The sequence below is a fragment of the Pleuronectes platessa genome, chromosome 9, assembly GCF_947347685.1.
Source record: "Pleuronectes platessa chromosome 9, fPlePla1.1, whole genome shotgun sequence".
Lineage (NCBI taxonomy): Eukaryota > Metazoa > Chordata > Actinopteri > Pleuronectiformes > Pleuronectidae > Pleuronectes > Pleuronectes platessa.
Window position 1 is genome coordinate 7735998 of NC_070634.1, and position 21461 is coordinate 7757458.

Sequence of the window (21461 nt, forward strand, 5' to 3'; positions counted from 1 at the left end):
GTCTGATTTATTAAACTTTGTAACTACACTTTCAAAATTCAAACATTTTAAAATACATCAACAAAACATTTAAAACTCCATCCATGTGCATAACATTGCTCAATTGTAGTGCTCTCTCTTGAACTACTTGGAAATACAAATATATAATGGGGGAGACTCTGGGTTTTTTAGGATAATGAAGTTGAATAGCCTACTGAATATAAATTCAGTTTATGAACGTACACTTATATTTTATTGAGTATTTATTAAATAACTATTTTTAAAGGATTTTTGAATGTATGCTAATTTTAAATATATATTTTTTAAATCTCACGTACCCCCTGGAGGGCCTTCACGTACCCCCAGGGGTACAAGTCCCCCCATTTGAGAACCACTGCTCTAGGGGATTCACTGCAAGTGGGCGAGTTGATGGCGTTTTTGACATGAGACAAATGATACAGTTCAGAAAAACTCCAAAAAGAATACAAATATCTCTGAAAACAAAAAGGTGCGATGAACGTAGAAGACTCCTGGAAAGACGATGAGATTCAAGAGCTTTTGGTGATAGGACAATGCCGGTGAAGTTGTGCTGTAATCCAAAACATGATCAAGCAGCTTAATTTATGTTACATCGTGCGCCCTACATGCTGCACTGTCCCTCACCTGAAGACTCGGGAGACGTCAGAAATGAGAATCTACTGCATTGTTCATACGCTAAAGGCAAAGATGGTATAAACGTCTATATAATTATTTGTACACAAGGGTGTAAGTGAACCAGTGACACACAGTGACTTTACCTTGAGATAAGTTTATTCAGCTGCCAACTAGCAACATGGGGACTTCTGTCAACTGCCTCCTTTAAGATGATGACACAGAGGCATCTTTTGAACATATATCTGTATTAGTTTCTGACACCTTTCCTCTTAAGGCAAAAAAATTCTGCGCAACTAAAAATGTCAAAGATCCCAGCAGCCCACACAAAAACAGCATGCACACTTCCTGTCTGTCTGTCTGTGTGTGTGTGTGTGTATGCTCTGGCATGTGGAGTTTTTGAATGAGCAGGAATGTGTACACAAAAGGTTGAGCTCTCCGCTTCACTTGGGAACCCTACATGATGTTTTTGTACACATGATTTCTCTAGCCCGCAGGCAACCTAATTATCTCAGCTCAAGCGTCAGCAGTGAACCGAAACGCACATCGACACTCGCACATACACATAGGCCTATACACATACCACAGGGCAGACTGAGGGCCACTCTCCTCCCCCATTGTGTCATGGAAGCTATTACTCTGCCGCTCAGTGCTGGCAGTGTTGAGCTGGGGGAGTCTCATCTTGCTCCGAAGCGTAGGAGCTGTCTTCACCATTGTTCTCATGCACTGCTCACTTGGGCTTTTTGTTTTTCAAATAAAAAAAAAAGTGTCTAGTGTTGTTTTCATGGGTTTTGTGTTGACATAGCAGGTTGGTGACTTTTGTTTTAATCCTGTAATCTAGAAGTATACAAAGCCATACAAAGAAAATCTTCTAAAAACAAGCTGCAGTCATCAACTTCTAGTCAAAAGCTTGGGTCTCTTTTGAACACTACAGACGTTCAACAAGGGAAAACAAGTGAGTTGAGATGAATCCGCCCGTGGTTGGTTTGAGGGTTGCTCTGAAGTGTGCGTACAGACGTGTTTTTCATTTCATATGGTCCCAATTAAATCCTGCAATGGATTTAACATTCAGCCATGTGGTCTCCTAGCAACAAACAAACAAGCAGAGTAGGAAATTCTCAGTTGTAAGGGGGAAGTCGGGACAAGACCAGGTCTGCCAAACCAGAATCTCCCCGAGTTTCAGCAAACCGGAGGCAACAAACTGGGTTCTCCACTTATGTAACATATTCAGTTTGTTATTTGAGACCTGTGTTAGTTGAATGCTTCGTACAGAGAGGAAACACATGACAACTTGACTGTTCTGAGCTTGTTATTAAAGGTTTTAATAACATTTTTTTTTAATTCTTCTTTTATAGGATGCTCTCCCACCACCCCCACCTCCTCCCCCACAATCCTGTGCCGGTGGAGCAGCATTTTCATTGGCTGCCGGACAGAGACCCTCCCCAAGCATAAGTGACCAAAGTGGGAGACAAAGACCCACAGTGTGAGTAATAAAAACAGTCGTTCACAAAAATATTCAGTCGTCTTAAATGTGCAGTGAAATGTCAGAAGCGTTTTGCACACCAATGGCCAAGGGCCTTAATGAGATTGCTCTAAGTACAGAAGGGGGAAGTCTTCGTCTGGCTATGGCACCCTCCTCCCCCTCAATTTGTCAGTGTGAGGCGGCAGAGTGTGAGCGTGTGCATAGGTTAAAGGAGGAGAACCTGCAGATGACAGTCTCCTGGGTCCCATCTGAGATCCTCCCTGTCACCCCTTGACTTTTGACTCCCCCTCCACCTTTACCCTCATTACTCCCCCAAGACGACACACACCTGATAAGAATTAGATCCAGTCATGCCTGCTCCGCTGCCATCATCTGTGTCTGCCTGTGCATGCTTGTCAGACTCTAAGGCATTTATGTTCCCTTCCCTGAAAAAACACTGGAGTCAGGCTGAAAACTGCTGCTGTTCCAGGCCTGTTCTCGTGCTGCTGTAGAGAGATGACCCACAAATCATAATGTCCTCCAGTGCGGATTTTCTCTGGGTCAGAGGACACAGTCTCTGCTGGAGGGTCTTGGAGGAGATGATGACATATGTGCAGCTAGACCGCACGATAACTTCCGAACAATTTGCGTGCTTCTCAAAATAAGCAGTTTTTTTTGTCATATCCATATAGGAGAATATTAGCCATGTTAGCGCAGTGGATTTGTATTTGTGTTGGGTGAATGTTAACTGTGTGTTCTGTATTCAGCTATGTGGCAATGTTCCCCTACACCCCTCGAAAGGAGGATGAGCTGGAGCTGAGGAAGGGAGAGATGTTCCTAGTGTTGGAACGCTGTCAGGACGGCTGGTTCAAGGGCACCTCCATGCACACTGGCAAGATTGGGGTTTTCCCTGGGAACTACATGAGTCCAGTCAGCAGGTCAGTCGGTAATTCATGCTTGTATTGTCTTGTGTGTACAGTAAATCACACATGCATGGTTTAAAGTATAGAATATCATTTAATATCGATGAGCACTTGAATTCACTAATTGTCATCTGCCAAAGGAATTTGACCTACGTAATATTCCAACTTAGCAAAGAATGCCCATAAAGCACAAGTTTTGGTGTCCATCCAACTTTCTTTGGGGACATATAACTCATTTAATTTCTTGATTTTGGCTTTTAGAATCAACGGAACAGTGGGTTATAACAAATGTAAAAGTCATTATTGTTTTAACAATATAGTGTCATCCCTTGTTGAAAACATTCAAAGTTATCTCATGTTCATAATGGCCTGCAAATGTTGGTTGTTGTCAACCTTAGTAACAGTTTGCTCAGACCATACAAATTCCCATGTACATAGAATAGGATGGTCTTAAAAGTCTTGACCTTATCTTGTTTATAGACACCCTGGCAAAAAATTTGAATCTGAATAATTATTGATTAGGCTTTACGTTTACCTCAGCGTGCTGATTCTTACTCCCAATGACATTCTCCCCCCTCAGGACCACGTCAGGGAGCACTCAGCCTAAAGTGCCCATGAGTCTGTGCACTCAGGCTGGCAGAGGGGTCACCATCGTCAGTCCCTCTCCTGCTCCCCTCGGGGCCATTGTTCCTGGACCTGACTTCAACAAACCCCTCACTGTTTGCTCCAGCGCTGTACCTGCCAACTCCCAACCGGCAGCCGTGGTAACAGCGGCTCAGACAGCCACAGGGCAACAGCCGAAGGTCCCATTGCATGTCAACTCCCAGATGACTGTGAATCAGGCACGCAACGCTGTCAGGACAGGTAACGTCACTGCGTTGTTGATGTTGTGTCATCACATAGACCCTAAATAAAGATGGACGACATGACATAGCCAAAGTGTCTCGATCCTCACCTGGTGCAGCAGTTTAGGTCACAAATCCTAGCTTCTCCATTTTAGAGGCCGGGAAGCGGGCAAAACTGGTGAGATATGGTGAAACATCATGATTGATAGCTGAGATTTGCTCACTATTAGTCAAGTGGGTGTATCAGCAGGAACTCGCTGCCATGGCTCCATCCCTAAATCCCTATGGCAAGAGATATTTTGGCTCCATATCTGGATAGCGGGAGGAAGTGGAGACATATCGTCCATCTTTATATACAGTCTATTGGTCATCACATGAAGGGGGTTGTAAATGTCTTAATATTTTATTTTTTTACCATTTGCAGCCGCATGTCAGAGTCAGGACCGGCCCACAGTAGCCGTGACACCAATCCAGTCTGGGACGCAAGTAGGCTATCTTCCCCACCTTGCGGTGTGTCCGCAGCCCTCCCCTAGCCCAGCCCAAGGCTGTACCCGGGCTGGGGTGACAATGGGCTGCGCTGCTGCTTCTCTGACCCCACCCAATGTCAGTGCTGCATCCCTGGAGGGTGACGCTTTGAGACCTGTACCTGTCCTCACTGTGCCTGGTGGCCCCGGGAACGGCTCTGCTTTTAATCCTGTGTCTAATAATGGAGCATTTGCATGCAGACTGGACAAGGATGTCAAGGTTGGATTTTTCAAACTTCATACAAATCATCTCTATCTGATTATTCACTGATTTTGCTTTTTTTAGTAGATGTTTACATGTTTAATGATGCTGGATAATTCCTGCCAGATGATTGTTATGGCTTGTGGTGTTTGGGTTTTATTAAGATGATGATAGATTCAATTATAGTAACAAGAATGAGAGGTTATTCTTATCAGCAGGCATTCTTTCTGTTGTTTGTTCTTCAGTTCAGAATTTCTCTTGCTGCAGTTATGTGTCAGCGTTTAGAGCCAAAACAATTCCAGACAATATAAAATACCTGTCTGCAGTTTGTGAAAACTACTCGTGTCATTGCTCCGTGAGTTGCTGCAGTGTCCTAACATGAAAAAAACCGATGCTGTCTTTCTGCTGCAGAGGGAGAAGAAAAGTCTTCTAAAGCTTTTGTCCTCCAATAAGAAGAAGTCTCGTCCTTCACCACCCTCCTCTCCTACGCTTGAGGCGGAACAGACTGCAGCTGGAGAAGCACTACATGGCGCTGTGGGGCATGACACCCCCCCTCCCTCCAGCTCTGTCAGCTGCCTCGATACTGAACCTTCTGCTGCTGCTGTTGCTTCCGCCTCTTCATCCTCCTCAGTCCCAGATTCCTCCCATCGGAAGAGCAGTCCTCTCGATGGATGTGCCCCTATAGCTCCTCCCCCTCGCCAGCCATGCTCCTCCCTTTTATATCAGCAGCATGACGCAAGGCCCATCATATGTGAGAGGTACATTGATATGAAATCTGCAGTTTCGTACTATTGTTTCTGCTTGCGTATCATTCCTGCACATAGAAAGTGCAACACAGTACAAAAGGTATCATGACGTATCACATGTCATTGTTCTGGTGCTTATCATTCACTGACTGTGCCTCTGGCTGTGCTCCCCAGGTACAGGGTGGTGGTGTCATATCCTCCCCAGAGCGAGGCTGAGCTGGAACTTAAGGAGGGCGACATTGTGTTTGTTCACAGGAAGAGAGAGGACGGCTGGTTCAAAGGCACGCTGCAGAGGAACGGCAGGACCGGGCTGTTTCCCGGCAGCTTTGTAGACAGCATCTAATAAAAACACTACAGTGAACCACAGACAACGACATGAGTCAGCTGATCACTGCTTTCAATCCGTCACTGTTTGAACCAAACAGAACAGCAGTCTCATGGTGGCTGGGACGGGACCCTGATCAGACTGACACTGCACAGAGCCCACTGTGGCGCCGGTCACTGGAAGAACATGAGAGACACATGTATGAGAACTACAGAAGAGGACAGGACATGTTGTTAAATGAAAGCACAGTGGACAGAGTTAGAGGAGAGCACACAACTCATGAACTTTTCCCTTTTTTGTTGGTTATTTATATCTTTGTTAACAATTCAGCTGTTATATGTGTGCCTTGTACTGTTCCTCACTTTATTGTACATACGGACACAAAGATGATTAGTCCTAAAACAACCAATATGAACTCTTGATATAGATATGTTACACATTTTAACTTATTTCATAGACCTTTTTGTAGTGCAACATGTTAAGGGGTTAAACTGGCACATGCCTTATACCATATTCCACCATCAGTTCTACTTTTCTCCATTACACTACTGATACAGGTTTTACTATGATTTCAGACTGTCAGCAGGAAGGAGAAGGTACAGTAAACCAGGCACAGCAGAGCGAAAACAAATGAGCAGTGTCATCATCACTTGTGCTGCATTATAGGAAAAAGGATACTTCCCCCGTTTCAGAGGCATTACCTTAACCAGAGGATCATAATAGAGAGCTGCTGTATTGCACATTGATTACACAAGCTATAGTTCATGGCCGTGTGAACATTGCACATGGAAAAGAAGTTTCCTCGGGGCAATCACAGGCCTCCACTTTCTCTCCTGGTGTGGCTGAAGCAGAAGTGCCAAGGACTTACCTGCAGTGATCAAATATTTGCATGTGATATTAGCAAAGCCAATTTGCGGCAGGGCTTGTTTAAGATGCCTTTCTCAATATGCCAAGAACACACTCCAAGTAGAGTGCAGTCAAGTGTTTCTTTCTTTGTACCCTGACCGGAGTAGCTGCTCCCCTAACCTCTCGGCAATAGCCAAACCCAGACGTGGCTCTTCATCCCAAGAGTTGCATAACATTTCAGTAGCGGCGCACAACAGTTTCTTTTCGTTGTATATTTATGTTTCTTACAAATTCCACAGAGGCTGACACCTGCTGCTCTTAGAAAGTCTCATATAACTAACCTGGACACGCAGTCGCCCTTCAGCAGCCTCTCCGCCTTTATACACTATAACCCATTCCTAATGTGATTCATGGCAATAAAAACACACAGCGAGCTAAAGCACAGAATGTTTGCCTGAAGTAACATATCATTTCATCCCTCCACAGAAAGAGGTGTGTCATATCTTGAAAGGTACAGTTTGTATTGAAATCAATCACTTTGACCCCCTTGATTTTTTTTTTTATTTGAATGTTATTTTTGCTGTTGGGGATAGTTGTACATTTCATCTATACAGAGCCTTTAATGTTGTGTTGTATTGACTTGAATTACTGTACGATTTCTCTGTGATTAGAGGGGATTTGGTCGTAGTTTTGGTGCTTGTTAAACGAAAATAATGGTCAGTTTTAGGAAATGGTAGGAAAAGTTAGTTTCATCAAAGAATATGTCACTACATAATTTCTATTTTCCTTTTGATTGGTATCATTAATGATTGACCTCTCACTGACTAAGTCGTATGAAGTCTGGGAGCGTATTTAAACCCTTTAGAGTCGAGGCAATCACTGAATTGTGCCAAATTTGGATTTGATGACTGAATTGGACCCAGAATTTTAAGTGTGTTTTTTTTGTGTCATTTGTTGTTAATTAAGGGGGACCACTGTGTAACTGACTGCTGGAATATGTTGTAGTGTGTTTAAAGTTTGAAGAGAGTTTGGAAAAGGATGGTACAAATCACTGTTAGGGCCTTCTTAGTGTTTCTGAGTTGGTACATGAGTAGAATTACCTTGATGTAATCTTGTCTTGGCAATCACCTCACCAACCTCAGGCTCTGTGCTGAAACTGCTCCTCTGAGTGTCTTTTCAGTTCACTGGTAAGCCTTCAATATACACATCAGACTTACCGCACAGAACCTTTCTAATCAAAGTGACTTCTCATCTATGTTTTTTAATGCATAGGCAGCACACACTTAAAACATTACTGCAGTTATTTCACTATATTTTCATTTATTGGAACATAAGGCAACTTCGCCTGATTCAACTTAACAGATTTTCCTCATGCCAAGGTGGCTTACTTGATTCTTTTTTTTGTCTTTAGTTAGTCTATTGTATGTTTTGAAAATGGTGAAACTGACATCAATCTATTTGTCACAGGCATATGTGAAAACATTCTGAAGTATTTGAGGGAATAGCACATTTTGTAAAAATCTATAACAATTAAAGCTAATGGTTTCCTTAATTCAGTCATTGTTTCATGACATTAATGCAACATTTTCTTTGTGTTTTCGAGTCGTTTATACCTCACTCTTTGTCCCTCCCATTATTGTGAATGGGAACACCTTGTGGTAGTTTCACTACATTTGGTGCAAATGCCCATCACGGACGAGCTGGTCAACGTTCACTGTGACCTCACAAATCCTGACTTTGGCGATAACTCATATGCAAACAAACTTAAACTCACATGTATGAAGTGAGTCTGGACAGGCTTGTATATAAACTGTGACCAGTGGTGGAGGAAATTCTTAATACTATACACATACAAATGTATACTATATACGTGTGTGAATATGCAACACAAAGCTTGGTAAAAATGTAGTGGAGTAGAAAGTACAGATATTTGCTGATATATGTATTGGAAAAAAGATGAAATACACTGGAAAATAAATCTACTTAAGTAAAGTAGAAATGCATGAAAAAGGTACTTGGTGACTGCAGCTTGACTGGTTGGAGGAATTGAAAAACCATGAAGCAGTAAGTTTAATTCCATCGTTTTTCTTTGCTCACCCTGTGATATGTTGTCTACTTGAAGCCATCAGGGCAGAACTGTCCAATCAGCAGTAAGAATCCGAGACACAGCTGACGGGACTAAATACATGTGTCCTCACCCTGCACACTCTTCTCTCAGCAATCCTCGAGTGCACATGTTGTGATAAAGAACACACTCATGATAAGTGACCAGAGGAAAAAGAGTTGTCCATCCACCCATTATCTATAGCACTCAACCTTTGGGGGTCGTGGGGGGAGTTGGAGCCAAATCCAGCTGAGATTGGGCGAGAGTGTGGGCTTCATGCTGGACAGATCGCAGGGCCTACATACAGAGACAAATAACCATTTACACCTTCAGTCAATGGAGAGAAAGACAGTTGTTCCTGGATGACTGTGTGTGCAGCAGGTCACTCATGGTGCATGTGTTCTTTTGTGTCTCAGGAGGTGAAAGGTTGTGGCTGTAGAGAACCTCCTCATACTACTTAGATCTGAGCAGAGAGCTGCAAAGAGAGGTGAGCCTCCCCAGTCCTCAGCAGGGAAACACTGACAGGAACTGACAAGCCCCCACTGAGGTCACTGTGCTGCGCTTAGTTTCCTGCAGAGGACAGGTTACCATGGAAATAAGTTATTCCAATATAGGAGCATAAGACTATGCTGGGTAGGAATAAAAAAAAAAAAAAACATTAAAATTGAGGCTATGTACATTAAACTTGTTTCGTAGTCTGTGGTCATGTGGTCTGCCAAACACAGTGGAAGGTATGGATATGAATGACATGCATATGTTTGAATATAGGAAAACGTGTGTGTACACAGTGAGGGTAATTTGCACATAGCTGCAAAGGGTGTGTGCAGATCAGGAGTCGAGTCCTAAGGTTAAGTGTTTCTTGATCATGTTTAAGCTCAGGGCGTGTCTGTCACTGCGAGTCACTTGATGAATGGAGTTTCAGTCAAATTCTAAAGGGTTCAACCCCTTATTGTGGCTGGATAACATGATGTTTTAAGACTTTTTACAATCTGTAAAAAAAAAGATCAGTCTTCATAAAATTATGAAAACTAACAGTGATAACTTTTGATAATAGAAACAAGGTACCTCCAGAGAAGAGGAAGGAGAACATGAAGTTTTTTTATTTTTTTTTTAAAGTCTGAACAGCAGAGAAACTCCATTTATCTGAGGCTCTTTTGCAATGCTACAGAGTGAACAGTGTGTAGATGTGTGTGCGAGTGTTTGTGCACGTCTGCATTCATTCATGTGCTTGTGCATGACGGAGCAAAGTACAGCTGTGTTGGCAAGTGTCATTAGATCACTAAGGTGTGAAAGAGGAGAATAATGTCTCTGTGTTCAGGAAGGTGACCTGAATACAAATCATGTCCTGTGTCTCCCTCTGACATCAACACAAACTCGTCCAGTCAGTGAACGCTGTGGAGAGAGGTGACATTTTAAGCAACTTTAACCACATTAGCTTGTTGTATTTTCCTGCTGCAGCGTGGACCACATGATTCATGACGCTCAGGGTCACAGGTCGTCTCTGCTGCAGGTGGTGATTGGGATTTGATGTGAGCAGATCAATCCAGCAGTGTGTCTGTCTGATGGATGGTCCAGGTGGAGGCCGAGGCCACCCACCTCTAGCATCAACCACACAACACACTTTCTGCTGAGATATACCGGAGTCTCCATGTTTGGAACGATGATTCATGAAGCCAAGAGGAGAATAAATGACTGCAATTGTTAACTGTTATGTTATTTCAGTGTGAAGAGCAGAGCAGCCTCGTTGTGTTGCCTGTATGAATAGAAATCTTCTCAGAAGTTAAAAGTATAACACAGAGGGACCTATAAATGTATTCTTCTTGAATACTTTATTATTGTGAATTTGTTTTCTGGAGCACAAAATTACAAATGAAAACGGAACAGGTCACTGAAGACTGAACAACACATCTCATATGTAGCAGTCAGCAGTGTGGAGAGGTCTGTTCCTAAAAGTAGAGTAGTAGTAAATAGATGTTTTATTAAAGAAATATTGCAGTTAATGATGAACTCCCTGTTAGAAAAGGCCTATTATCTCACCACTAAAGTACAATTAGATGAGTAAGGATTTAAGATTTAAGATTTAAGATACATTTATTTGTCCCAAACACATGCACGGACATGCACAGGCACACTCATGCAATTGTAGGGAAATTTAACCTCTGCTTTGAACCCATCTGGTGCAGGACACACAGAGCAGTGATCAGCCATGTAAGGTGCACGGGGAGCAGATGTTGGGGGAGTAAGGTGCCTTGCTCAGGGGCACTAGACAGGGTAGGGAGAATCCTCTTGGATTTTTCGACAGATCAATCCAGGTTCGTCTTTTTGTTGTTTCTCCGTGGAGTCGAACCAGAGACGAACCAGAGACCTTTTCTGCCCATAGTCCAAGTTTCTGCCACTAGCAGCAACAACACATAACATTGAAAAAATAATACATGTGTATATGTGTGTGTATTTTTGTATTCATCTGTGTATATATAACTTAGTTGTTTTCCCCCCCTGTCTTCTACTCATGATTAACTCCTGTTCCCTGAGGGGGGTCTAGTATGTGCCTGGTGATCTATAGTCCTAATTTGTATCAATTTAATAATAAATGAAAAATGTTCAAAGACACTTTATATAGGTTTCAAACGAAGAAAATAAAATGAAATCATACAACTATAAATATAAAACACACATTAAGATGAGGTGAGTTTTGAATGACTCTGATATGAGTCAAACAAATGTCTCAAGACCTCAAAAGGTTGTTTATTTGTTTCTATAGACAAACATGTTTGCATAGAAATAATGTAGCTCTTAAACCAGGCTATAAAATGTAAGTTGTGACATTCACTGAGAAACTGTCTGGATGTGAAAACACATACACGCGTCCTGTTCACAAAAACAGCAAATCTTAAACACACAGACACAAACACACGTTGGTTGATTTCTAATGTTGTGTCATGCAGATTATGTGCCCGGAGTAAAGCAGGCTTACTAGATGTAGATACCATTATTTAGAAAAAGTACAAAAAGATAAGGTACAAGAAAGACAGAAAGAAAGAAAGAAAGAAAGAAAGAACCAGAGTAGCATCTTCAATAGCAAATAAACCAGCCTGATGTTTTCTCAAACATAGAAGCATTCAAGTGAAACATCATCAGAGCTCCAGAGCTTTTCTGGATCGATGATCTTAACTCATCGTAATATGAGCAAAATGTGATTCACAAAAAAATCTGACTGAGAAGAGAAAATCAGCCCAGATCTGCGCTCTACTGTATCAGACTGTGGGTCCACTGCGCCATCTAGCGACCACAGGCCAGTAACGCAACAACACGGAGAAGAAAAACCAACATGGCGACCTCCATGAGCAGCAGCGTCTCCTCTGAGTCGTTTCTCTGTGGAGAAAAACGCTTAGTCTGACTGGAAACATCAGTGGGAAATCACGTAAGTTACAACATGAACTTATTGTCGAGGTGTGGTTATGGCGGTGGAAGCAGCAGAGACGATAACATCAGCAGCGAGCTGTCACTGCGCCGCCGCCATTTCTCTCACCTACGTGAGTTTTACTCCCGCTATCAGCTCCACCAACACGATGGAATCATCTGGTTTGACCTCGTTATGAAGACCCAGTGTTATTGGACGCTGCTGTGATTACATCCGCGTCACTGTGCGGTGTTTATATCTCCGCAGGCAGGTCATGGCTCCAGGCTCCAGACTGGCGGTGGTGTGTGGAGGCTCCGGGGGAATCGGGAGAGCCGTGTCCCGCCTGCTGGCAGAGAGGGGCTGTAGGGTGGCGGTGGTCTCCAGGAACGAAGACGCTGCCCGGGCCACTGTGGCGTCTCTACACGGAGGTATAGTGCACAACTGTAGTACATGGTGCATGAGGTCTACATGTGTCAGAGGGCAACATGTAAACCTCATGCACCCAAACCAAACTATGCAGTGGCCTCGAAGGGGTAATAATAAGAAATGGGAAAACAGAACAGCTAATTTCCCTGTTGTGGGACAAACAAGGGATTATCTGATTTGATCTAAACACAACTCACAACAAAGCAAACCAGAATGACCAGACTCACTTTGACCTTTGAACACTAAACAGTCCATCTTTGCCAACGGGTCAAAATGTTATGAAATTCCCTAAAGACTGACTTTAGATATAATGTTGAAGAAGCTAATAACATGTTCTGCAAGGCCGTCAGGCCCTGACCTTTGACCTTTGAAGACCAAATTCTCCTCAGTTCAGCCTTGATTCCCACTGAATGTTTTTACCAATAGAAACGTTCTTGAGTTGTGACACACAGACGTTCATACAGACACACAACCTCAAAACAATACGCCTCCAGTTTCTGACGCTGAGCCAAACAAACGCAATGAAATGAAGTTATACCAGAAAAAAAGCTGTATCTGCTGTTGACAAGGAACGTCACGGTGTTGTTTTGTTGTTGAGTTTTTCCTATTTGACTTTGGGATTTGCACTGTAACAGTGATTTGTCTCCTTCCTGTCAAACACTGTTGGTTTCGTTGCAGTTTTTTTGTTGTTTCTATAACGTTCTCCAATACTCTTGTGTCTCTGCTCTCCAGCTGACCATGTGGCTCTTAGCTGTGATGTCTCCAAAGAGCAGGAGGTGCAGAAAACCTTTGACACTATCCAGAAAACCAGTGGAAACATTTGTTACCTTGTGAACGCAGCTGGAATCAACAGGTGAGCAGACAGTAAGGGGGGGGGGGGGGGCTGCTCTCACCTCACTGCTTTAGTGACATATAGATACAATCCCCTGTTGGCCTGTCTCTGTTCAGGGACGCCCTGTTGCTGAGAACCAAGCCGGAGGACATGCTGGCTCTGCTTCACACCAACCTGTTGGGCACCATGCTGACCTGCAGGGCGGCTCTGCGCAGCATGCTGCACACACAGGGAGCTGCCATCGTTAATATAGGTAATGACAGCTCTGATCCAGTGTCAGCCGTGGTTAGGATTCAGTTAGCATTTTGCCCACTGGGTGGCAGCGTAAATCACTTTGTATAGATTCACTTCCTTTTTGGAAGATTTTAGCACATTTACTACAAACTCACTGTAATGTCGACTCAGGTTCACACATAAGATTCACTACAAAGGGTTTTTATCTTCAGTTTCAAATCTCCTTAGATTTATTTTTCATAATTTCTGTCATACCACTCAGGGGTAATGGATTTCTATTTCCTGTCTGCAGGCTCTGTAGTGGGCCTAAAAGGGAATGCTGGTCAGTGTGTGTACAGTGCCAGTAAAGCTGGTCTGGAGGGCTTCACACGATCTCTGGCTAAAGAAGTTGCTTCACGTAATGTCAGGGTGAATCTTCTGGCTCCAGGTACAGTGCAGCTCCATCTTATGTCCGATTTCCTCTCAGCACACACGCTGGAGTATTATTATTACAGTTATGTTTTCATGTGCCTGTGCTCTCTTGTGTCCAGGTTTCATTCGTACTGCCATGACCTCAGGGCTGAGAGAGGAGGATTGGGGGCGCTCCATTCCGCTGGGGCGATTTGGCGAGCCGGAGGAAGTCGCCCCGGCTGTTCTCTTCCTCTTGGAGAGCTCCTACATAACAGGACAGGTGCTGGTGGTGGATGGAGGGCTGCAGTTGACCATGTAGGGAGCAGGGCCTTACCTCACCTTTCCAAATACCAGCAATGAGTCAGCCACTCTTTTTGAATGTAATATGACATATAAACTGAGGAAGTGGCTCAGGAATAAGAAGAACACACAGTGGACCTGTGGATCTGACTGGCAGAAGTGAACTATTGCACTTCATAACACGTCATGTTGGAAGTTGAGTGTTGCTCTTACCCTGAAACTCAGCCACACAGCCTTAAGAGGTTGTAAAAGTTTTGAAAAAGACCGATATGAAACATCTGCCAGAGGACCACTGTCCTGCCGTGTCTCTGCTGTAGAGTCACTGTGTCCACCCTGAGGGGGGCGTGGCCTCATGTGTGTGACAGTCGACCATCGTGACTAAAGTCGCTGACTCCAGATTGTCTGACCCGGTCCAGACCTCGGTTCCCAGAGGCCCTAAATTTGATAAGCAGAATTAACGCTCTCTGTCTTTTTCCATGACTGTCACGCTCCCCGCCACTGATCGCAGCGCTCATGTTTTGTTCCCCCACCTCCCCCAGGAAACCCCCTCACAGCCGGCAAATGTTGCCCCCCCCGAGCCCACTTCCAGGCGTGTGGGGCTGCAGCTGGAGGAAATTAAGAGGTGGTGGTGTGGTATTTTTAGCTCTAGGAACATTGTGCGTGTCTGGTTACAGCTCTGGTCCTGGGGGGTGGATGGATGAGGTTGGAGGTGATTGTCAGGCTCAGTGATGAGGTTTGAAATGTTGTTCTGCTTGTTACTTTCATTGAAACCTGCTGTTACCTGACCTTACGTGTCAAAACCGCCTCTAAATGAACTTTTATGATGATGCTCTCCCACGTGTATCCTCAACATTCAATTTCCAATAAAGGACCAGATAACGATATTTTCTGATCAGCTTTCTTGCAAGAATGTTTTCCCCACTTTGACTGTGTTCTTTGGCGTTCCCTGCCAGTGTATAAAAACATCTCACGCTGTCTGGAGAGATTTTTTATTAACTTTCATAACCTAAAATAATATCAGGAAAACCATCCATATACAGGCATTGATTGGCATAGAAATGTGCAAACACAGTCAGCTGATGTTCCCTCCGAACAGACACAGAAGAAGATGTCCACTTTGTATATTGTTACAGAGGTGACAAAAATAGTAGATATAAATATACCTTGCTTTCTACCTTTCACCAGCTTAAGAGCATTAGTTACCCTCCTCATAATGTGAAAAAGAGCTTGTTATTTTGAACATTCTGGTACAAGTTGTTTGGCTCTGTACAAGTGTCCAAAAATAAGATGCAAAGAAATTGTGTTTGCTTTAAGCCTAAACGTGATTTAAGGCAGTGATATATATATATATTTATATTTATTTATAAAACTTAATGATAAAGAAAGCCTTGTTTCATCAGTGAACAAAAAGTTGCTGATGTAATTTATGTTGAGATTGTTTGGAAAGCAAGTAGTTTTTTTTTTTTCCATACAAAAATAAAATTGACAATCTGTGATGTGTGACAAATAAACCTTTCACAGCACCCTCGCTTGAGTGAGAACATTTCGATGCACACTGTTGAAAAAACCACCAAAGAAGAAGAAAATGACAACATGACCTGCTGTCACCGAAAGGTTATTTTCAATTTGTCTATATTGTCACTGTCCTGACCTCTGCCACCGTCATTCACATCCCACCCACCACAATAAAGTGTCTCTTTAAAAACCCCTGCATTTTTCAACTTTAAGTTCACCTGCACCCACAAACAAACAAATCTCATCCATGGTAACGCTTCCTTTTCTCTACATCTCATTACTTTCGCTAAAAAAAAAGAAAAACTAAACATGCTGTTGAAGGCCCGGCCTTGTCCAATGTCTGTAAGCTCATCTATGACCCGACAACAGTGAGACTGTGATAATCTGAGGCTGCAGAAATCATCATTGTGCTACACAAGCCCACGTCTGTGATCTCCTTCGTCAAAGCTAAGGTGCCTTGAATCCCCTCATCCTCCTCTGCACAGAGACACAGTCTTATAGCTCTGTGTATTGGCACCACTTAACATGCATATTAAATCTACTTTCCATTTTGAAACCTGTTTCATTTTGTTATGTTTACAGAAAGGAGAGGCACTTCAACAGGAGACCATTTGCAGAACAGAGTCGACCGTACAGTTCATGAGAGAAAATATTTTTGTCTCCTCTCGTGGTAAAACACTTCAATCATTCTCCAGGTCCGGTTGATCAAATGAAGCATGGTGGGGGGGGGGGAAACCTAGATGAATTCTGTAACATAATGGGTTGTGTCATATTATAAAAACAGAAGAAAAACTGCCGCTGCCCCAGATCACTCTGCCCACTGACCCGCTGTAGTTCTTGGCCTGCATCTCCCCATTGTAAAGTATCTGTTTCAAGAGTGCTGGGAGTGAGGGCAGCTTTCAAAAGGGGGGGGGGGGGTTCTCAGGGTAACGTCATGATCCTCGCAGCCGGCCTGTGGTCCTCTACAGGTCGTCGCTTTCCACCAGGCCACCGGGCGGCAGCGGGCTGGAGTCGGGGAAGAAGGCAGCCTTCACGTCCAGGCCTCTCTCTGTCAGTGCGGCGTATCGGCTGGTGGAGGGACGCACCTTCTTGGGCTTGGGGAGGTTGGGCTGCTGCCACTGGGCTGAGGACGAGAGGTTCAAGATGTCAATTGCAGAAATTAAAAAGCAAAACGCTCGAAATCGATGAGCGGTGTGAGTTGATGAGGCGACACTTACTGTGGATGTCGAGGCGCGCAGTGCTGGAGACGATGCCTGCATCATTCTTGGCTGACACAGTGTACCAGCCAGCGTCCTCTTTCATGGCAGGCTGGATGATCATGCACAGGTAGCCACAGTTGTCCTGGTGCATGCTGGGAAAGAAAATGGACACAAATTAAGGGACTGATAAAAATGTTCATCGATCAGCAATCACATTGAAACTGGTTCATTTGGAATGTGATTTAAAATGAATTTTGTAGTACAATTATTACCTCCACCAAAGAGGTTATGTTTTCACCCCAGTCCATTTGTTTGTTTGTTTGTGAGCAGTATTATACAAGAACTTGGAGGAGGGATGTGGTATGGGTCAGGGAAAATCTTTTTCAGGTTCAGAAGTGATATCTATGAGTGTTCTCTACTGAGTCCCATTCTTAGATACTTCCTGGTATTCATGGAACAGTTCATAATCGAACTGTAATGACCGTAGTGATGTAAGAACATATATTTGATCAGATTGCGTGTCATGCCAAATTTGTTCAAACTTGATAATTGAGACAGGTGACAGTCCTAGAATCAGCTGAGTCAAGCATCAGAAAGTATGAAAAGTCCAGTTTTACCTGATTCTGTCTGTGTTGTGAGTGAAGGACTCGTTCTCCCTTTTCCAGAAGATCTGTGGGTAGGGAACCCCGGTGACGCGACACTCCAGTCGCACAGGATGACCATCAGCCACGCTGGTGTTCTGCAGCTTCTCCACAAATGAAGGGGCTTTGTGCATCTCTTTGGCTGTGGAGAGAGATTTTGTTACTGAGGCTCTTTCTTACTCCAAACAGCCGTCATGCATCTTCTACCCACATCACCATGCCGTCAGCATGTGTCTGCTTCTGTTTACCTGCCACAATGAGTTCCAGGTTAAAGGAGTTTTGCCCGGCGCGGTTGCTGGCGATACAGGTGTAGATGCCTGCATCCCGGCTGGTCACGGGCTCGACGACCAATGAGTGCACACCGTTTTCCCTCACCAGCATCTTGTGTGCGGAATCTGGGCGGATGGTCTGTCCATTCAGCTGCCAGATGAGGTCGGGGGTGGGCAGGCCGCTCACCTGCAGGTTGCAAAGCAAACACAGCCGACATTAAAAAACATTGCACCGAATATGTGAACGTTTGTCGAGCAGATGCTTTGATTTTGTGCAGCCGCTGCTTGTTTGTGTTGGAGTAGATTAGCTGCATGTGTTCTGTGGTGGGCGGTGTGTGTTTATTGTGAGTATGAAAACAGCAGTGTTTGGGTAATCTGTCCGTGCTGTGTTTGTCTGGAGGAGCCGACCGCCGGTGCGCTCTGTCCTGGGAATCAACCGTGCGAGGAAAAGACCCGTCTCTCTTTGAGAGAAACACCTGCAGCTGCTGCACCCTGCCCACCTGGATGCATGTCCCCCATATAGACATACACATATTCACAGCCATCACAAAGGAGAGCAGTCTGGTGAGGTTGTCCTAAGTATTTCTGGAAATGACCCAATGCACTTTAAGAAGTTGGGATATTTTGAGCACGGAAAGTTTGGAGAGCCAGAACTGATGATCTGGAAATAAATATTTGCTATAAATATCCTTGACATTAAGGGTTCAGAAGGAATGAAGGTTTATTTCTAACCAGTATAATAACACAGGCTTTTTATAGTGGGTTAATTGTGGGCCTGTTTTATTTAACTGCATGGACCAGAACTCTGGTGCTGCAGGCTGCTGGGAGGCACAGAATTTGAGTTGGTGGGAGCAGTCTGAACCCACTTAATCCTTGAAAAAAACGACACCTCTGTATTTCCCCCTGTCTGCTCGAAGAGATCGTTACACCAGGAAGTGATGAAATATCTAATCTCCGCTATGTTGTCGTTCCCTAAAGAAAGTGGAATGCACAGACGGGGAAATGTTTTGGAAATGGAACGCGAACGCAGACGCTGAATTAAAGGGCAGATCTGAAATGGCTTTCTTTATTACTATGATTAACATCTTCTATTTGGTGTGGGCATTTCAATCTGCGGTCAGATGTCGATTCTTTCCTTTATCAAAGAAAAGCATGATGACTTGAGCCCGAAACTACAAAAAGCAGACATTTGTTATCTCATTAGATCTTATTCCCAGGAAGTAGCCAGGCACCAGGTCAAAGTAAAACTGGCAGATTCAAACACAAGAAAAAAAAAAAAAGACCATGAAACTGTAGTTGGGTATGAACACGTCTCCTGCACATTAAATTTCATTGCCTGAAATGTAACCCCAGAAACACAGTGTATAATTTTGGTCTTTTCTGCTTTTAAGCTTTAAGAATGGCCTTTAGCATTCAGCACTGTCTCAAGGCCAAAAGGGTTTTTCTAAGAGCACATCGAAAAATGAAAGCAGTGATTAATAAATCATGTTGATTAATAAATAACTCTAAAATCTGTTTTAAATGGAAGTTTGACAGGGCAACACATTGTCCCGTGTTGGCACATGCTGTCCTCGTGTATGTATTTCACCTTGCAGTCCATCCGGCACAGTCTGCCCTCCTGAACGATGAGGTCACCGGGCGCCTGCAGGAAGTGGGGGCGGAAGTGACGCTCTTGGATGTTGTCATTCTCATCGCCGCTGTCTCTGGACCTGGACCTCGGCCTGATGATGAGAGGGAAATACTAAGTATTTGAGATTTGAAAATCATCTTCTTAGCGTCCTTGGGTCTCTCGAAAGGCGCTATATAAATTCAAGCTGTTATTATTGTTAAGCATTTGTACAACTTTGAGTTTCTCTAGACTCTAGAGACTGTGGCTCTAGTCTCTAGTCATAAGTGTCCTTGGGCAGAATACTGATCCCAAATTGCCCCTGATGACTCTGCTGACACTGTATGAATGGTGTGTGATAGAATGTGACTTGTACTGTAAACTGCATTGTGGTTGACTTGACTGGATAAGCGCCATATAAGTACAGTTGATTTTCATTTTTAAGGACGGTAGTAGTATTTTATTCATTAGAGAATGTAAAAAAACCTTTAGAAGTATTTAATTGGCACAGAGACTCAGCAATAACTCCATTCAGAGCATGAATCTCAACGTTCTTAGGGGAATAGAAACAGTGCAATACTCCTTAAAATATTAAAACCCTTCACATTCACTTTAATGTTTCTCATTTCATAGACATAATAGGAATTGATGAGGCCCTTATTTCCTGCTCTGCCATTAGTCCTTCAGCTTTGTACAGTCCTGTCAGGACCCAGGAGTGTTTCTACCCTACAATAACAATGACATCACCACGGTGCCTGCAGGTCAATCAGGGAGGGACATAAAGTGAGCGGGACACACTGATCCTTATCTCGATCTCTGCGCTCTTGTCTGAGCTGGGAGTGTTCATGTAGATAACAGAAGACAGGTGGGTTTTTAATGTTCAGTAATGGCCGACTGTGATCTCCCGTGCATTTTTCAATATCTTGAAAAATGGGTGAATGCGTATATGATATATACAAGGTCATTAGAGCGGTGGAGAGCAAACAGGTGTTCCCTCTCATGAACACAGAGCTTCTTCTCTCCTGACCCGACACTTCAACAAAGAAATGAGTGAGCTCACAGCAAACGTTTGTGTACACAGCAGCTTCTAAACAACATCTCACATCAGAGCATGTGTGTGCGAGTACAGGAGTCATACAGATGTTGAGCAGCTCTGCAGCACATGTGCCGGCCAGCAGCTCCGGCTTACCAGTAAAACACACAGACATTTTGTTTGTCTTCCCCCTCCCCTCTCCACTCAGTCACCGAGGCCTCACCTGCGCATGTGTCCCGGTGCCGAGCGTTGGCTGCGGCCTCGCTGGTTCACTGCCTGCACCATCATCCTGCCAGTGCAGCTCACCCTGCCCTGTGAGGAGGAGAGAGAGTGGGAGGTTATGAGGTGTTGACACTCCACACCATGCAGTCAGACTGGGAGGTTGAATAATATGTTTGCGTGTCAGAGCTGGAAGAGGCCTTCAGAAAGCCTGCAGTGTATAAACTTTTGACCCTCATCAGGGCTGTGGTGATTTCCTGTCTCATTCATCGCCCTCTTCCTCTTCAGGCCGGAGGCCGTTATCTTAATACTCATTATTCTCTCACTAATGAGCGCTGACATCTCGTACAGGAGCCAAACAGAACTTTCGGTCATATTTCATGTTGTGTTTTCTGTTCCTTTCCCCAGAGCCTGTATCCGTCTCTCACCTCAGGGTTGCTTGCCATGATGGTGTAGTTGCCGTCATCATCCAGCGAGGCTGTGGCTGTGTGCAGGTAGCACGTTCCATCAGGCTCACGGCTGATCCTGTAGTGCTCGCTCCTCTTGGAGATCTGCTTGCCATCTTTGAACCAGTAGACCTGTGGAACAAGATAAGAAAGGCCTTAAGATGTTGACAGTTTTCTTTTTCCAAACTCTATCCATCCATCATCTATACCACTTATTCTTTTGAAGGTCACAGGTCTGACATTAGGCGAAATGCGGGGTACACCCTGGCCTGGTTGCCAGTGTATCACAGGGCCACCATACAGAGACAAACAACCATTTACATCTACGGACAATTGAGAGGCTC

General features: G+C 44.0%; 3 protein-coding genes across 6 annotated transcripts in view; 2 read left to right on the top strand and 1 right to left on the bottom strand.

The window, feature by feature from the left end:
• sh3rf1 (SH3 domain containing ring finger 1) overlaps window positions 1–8059 on the top strand; it is a 34343-nt gene extending 26284 nt beyond the window's left edge. The window contains exons 7-12 of the mRNA XM_053430579.1: window positions 1986–2113; window positions 2860–3030; window positions 3596–3879; window positions 4285–4604; window positions 4998–5344; window positions 5507–8059. Of these exons, the coding sequence (XP_053286554.1) occupies window positions 1986–2113; window positions 2860–3030; window positions 3596–3879; window positions 4285–4604; window positions 4998–5344; window positions 5507–5675 (1419 nt within the window). The 3' untranslated portion in view covers window positions 5676–8059. The remainder of the gene's footprint in view (window positions 1–1985; window positions 2114–2859; window positions 3031–3595; window positions 3880–4284; window positions 4605–4997; window positions 5345–5506) is intronic.
• Window positions 8060–11917: 3858 nt separating this feature from the next.
• On the top strand, window positions 11918–15073 carry cbr4 (carbonyl reductase 4). Its single transcript, XM_053430639.1, has 6 exons — window positions 11918–12028; window positions 12275–12435; window positions 13166–13286; window positions 13382–13518; window positions 13792–13926; window positions 14030–15073. The coding sequence occupies exons 2-6, from the start codon at window positions 12282–12284 to the stop codon at window positions 14206–14208; spliced, it is 726 nt and encodes a 241-aa protein (XP_053286614.1). The 5' UTR covers window positions 11918–12028; window positions 12275–12281; the 3' UTR covers window positions 14209–15073.
• Window positions 15074–15164: 91 nt separating this feature from the next.
• palld (palladin, cytoskeletal associated protein) overlaps window positions 15165–21461 on the bottom strand; it is a 41701-nt gene continuing 35404 nt past the window's right edge. For all 4 annotated transcript variants that reach the window (XM_053430635.1, XM_053430636.1, XM_053430634.1 and 1 more), the window contains 7 exons: window positions 21100–21249; window positions 20676–20764; window positions 19402–19534; window positions 17793–18000; window positions 17521–17686; window positions 16922–17055; window positions 15165–16827 (listed from right to left, as the gene is read on the bottom strand). In XM_053430635.1, coding sequence (XP_053286610.1) covers window positions 16667–16827; window positions 16922–17055; window positions 17521–17686; window positions 17793–18000; window positions 19402–19534; window positions 20676–20764; window positions 21100–21249 — 1041 coding nt within the window. In that variant the 3' untranslated portion in view covers window positions 15165–16666. The remainder of the gene's footprint in view (window positions 16828–16921; window positions 17056–17520; window positions 17687–17792; window positions 18001–19401; window positions 19535–20675; window positions 20765–21099; window positions 21250–21461) is intronic.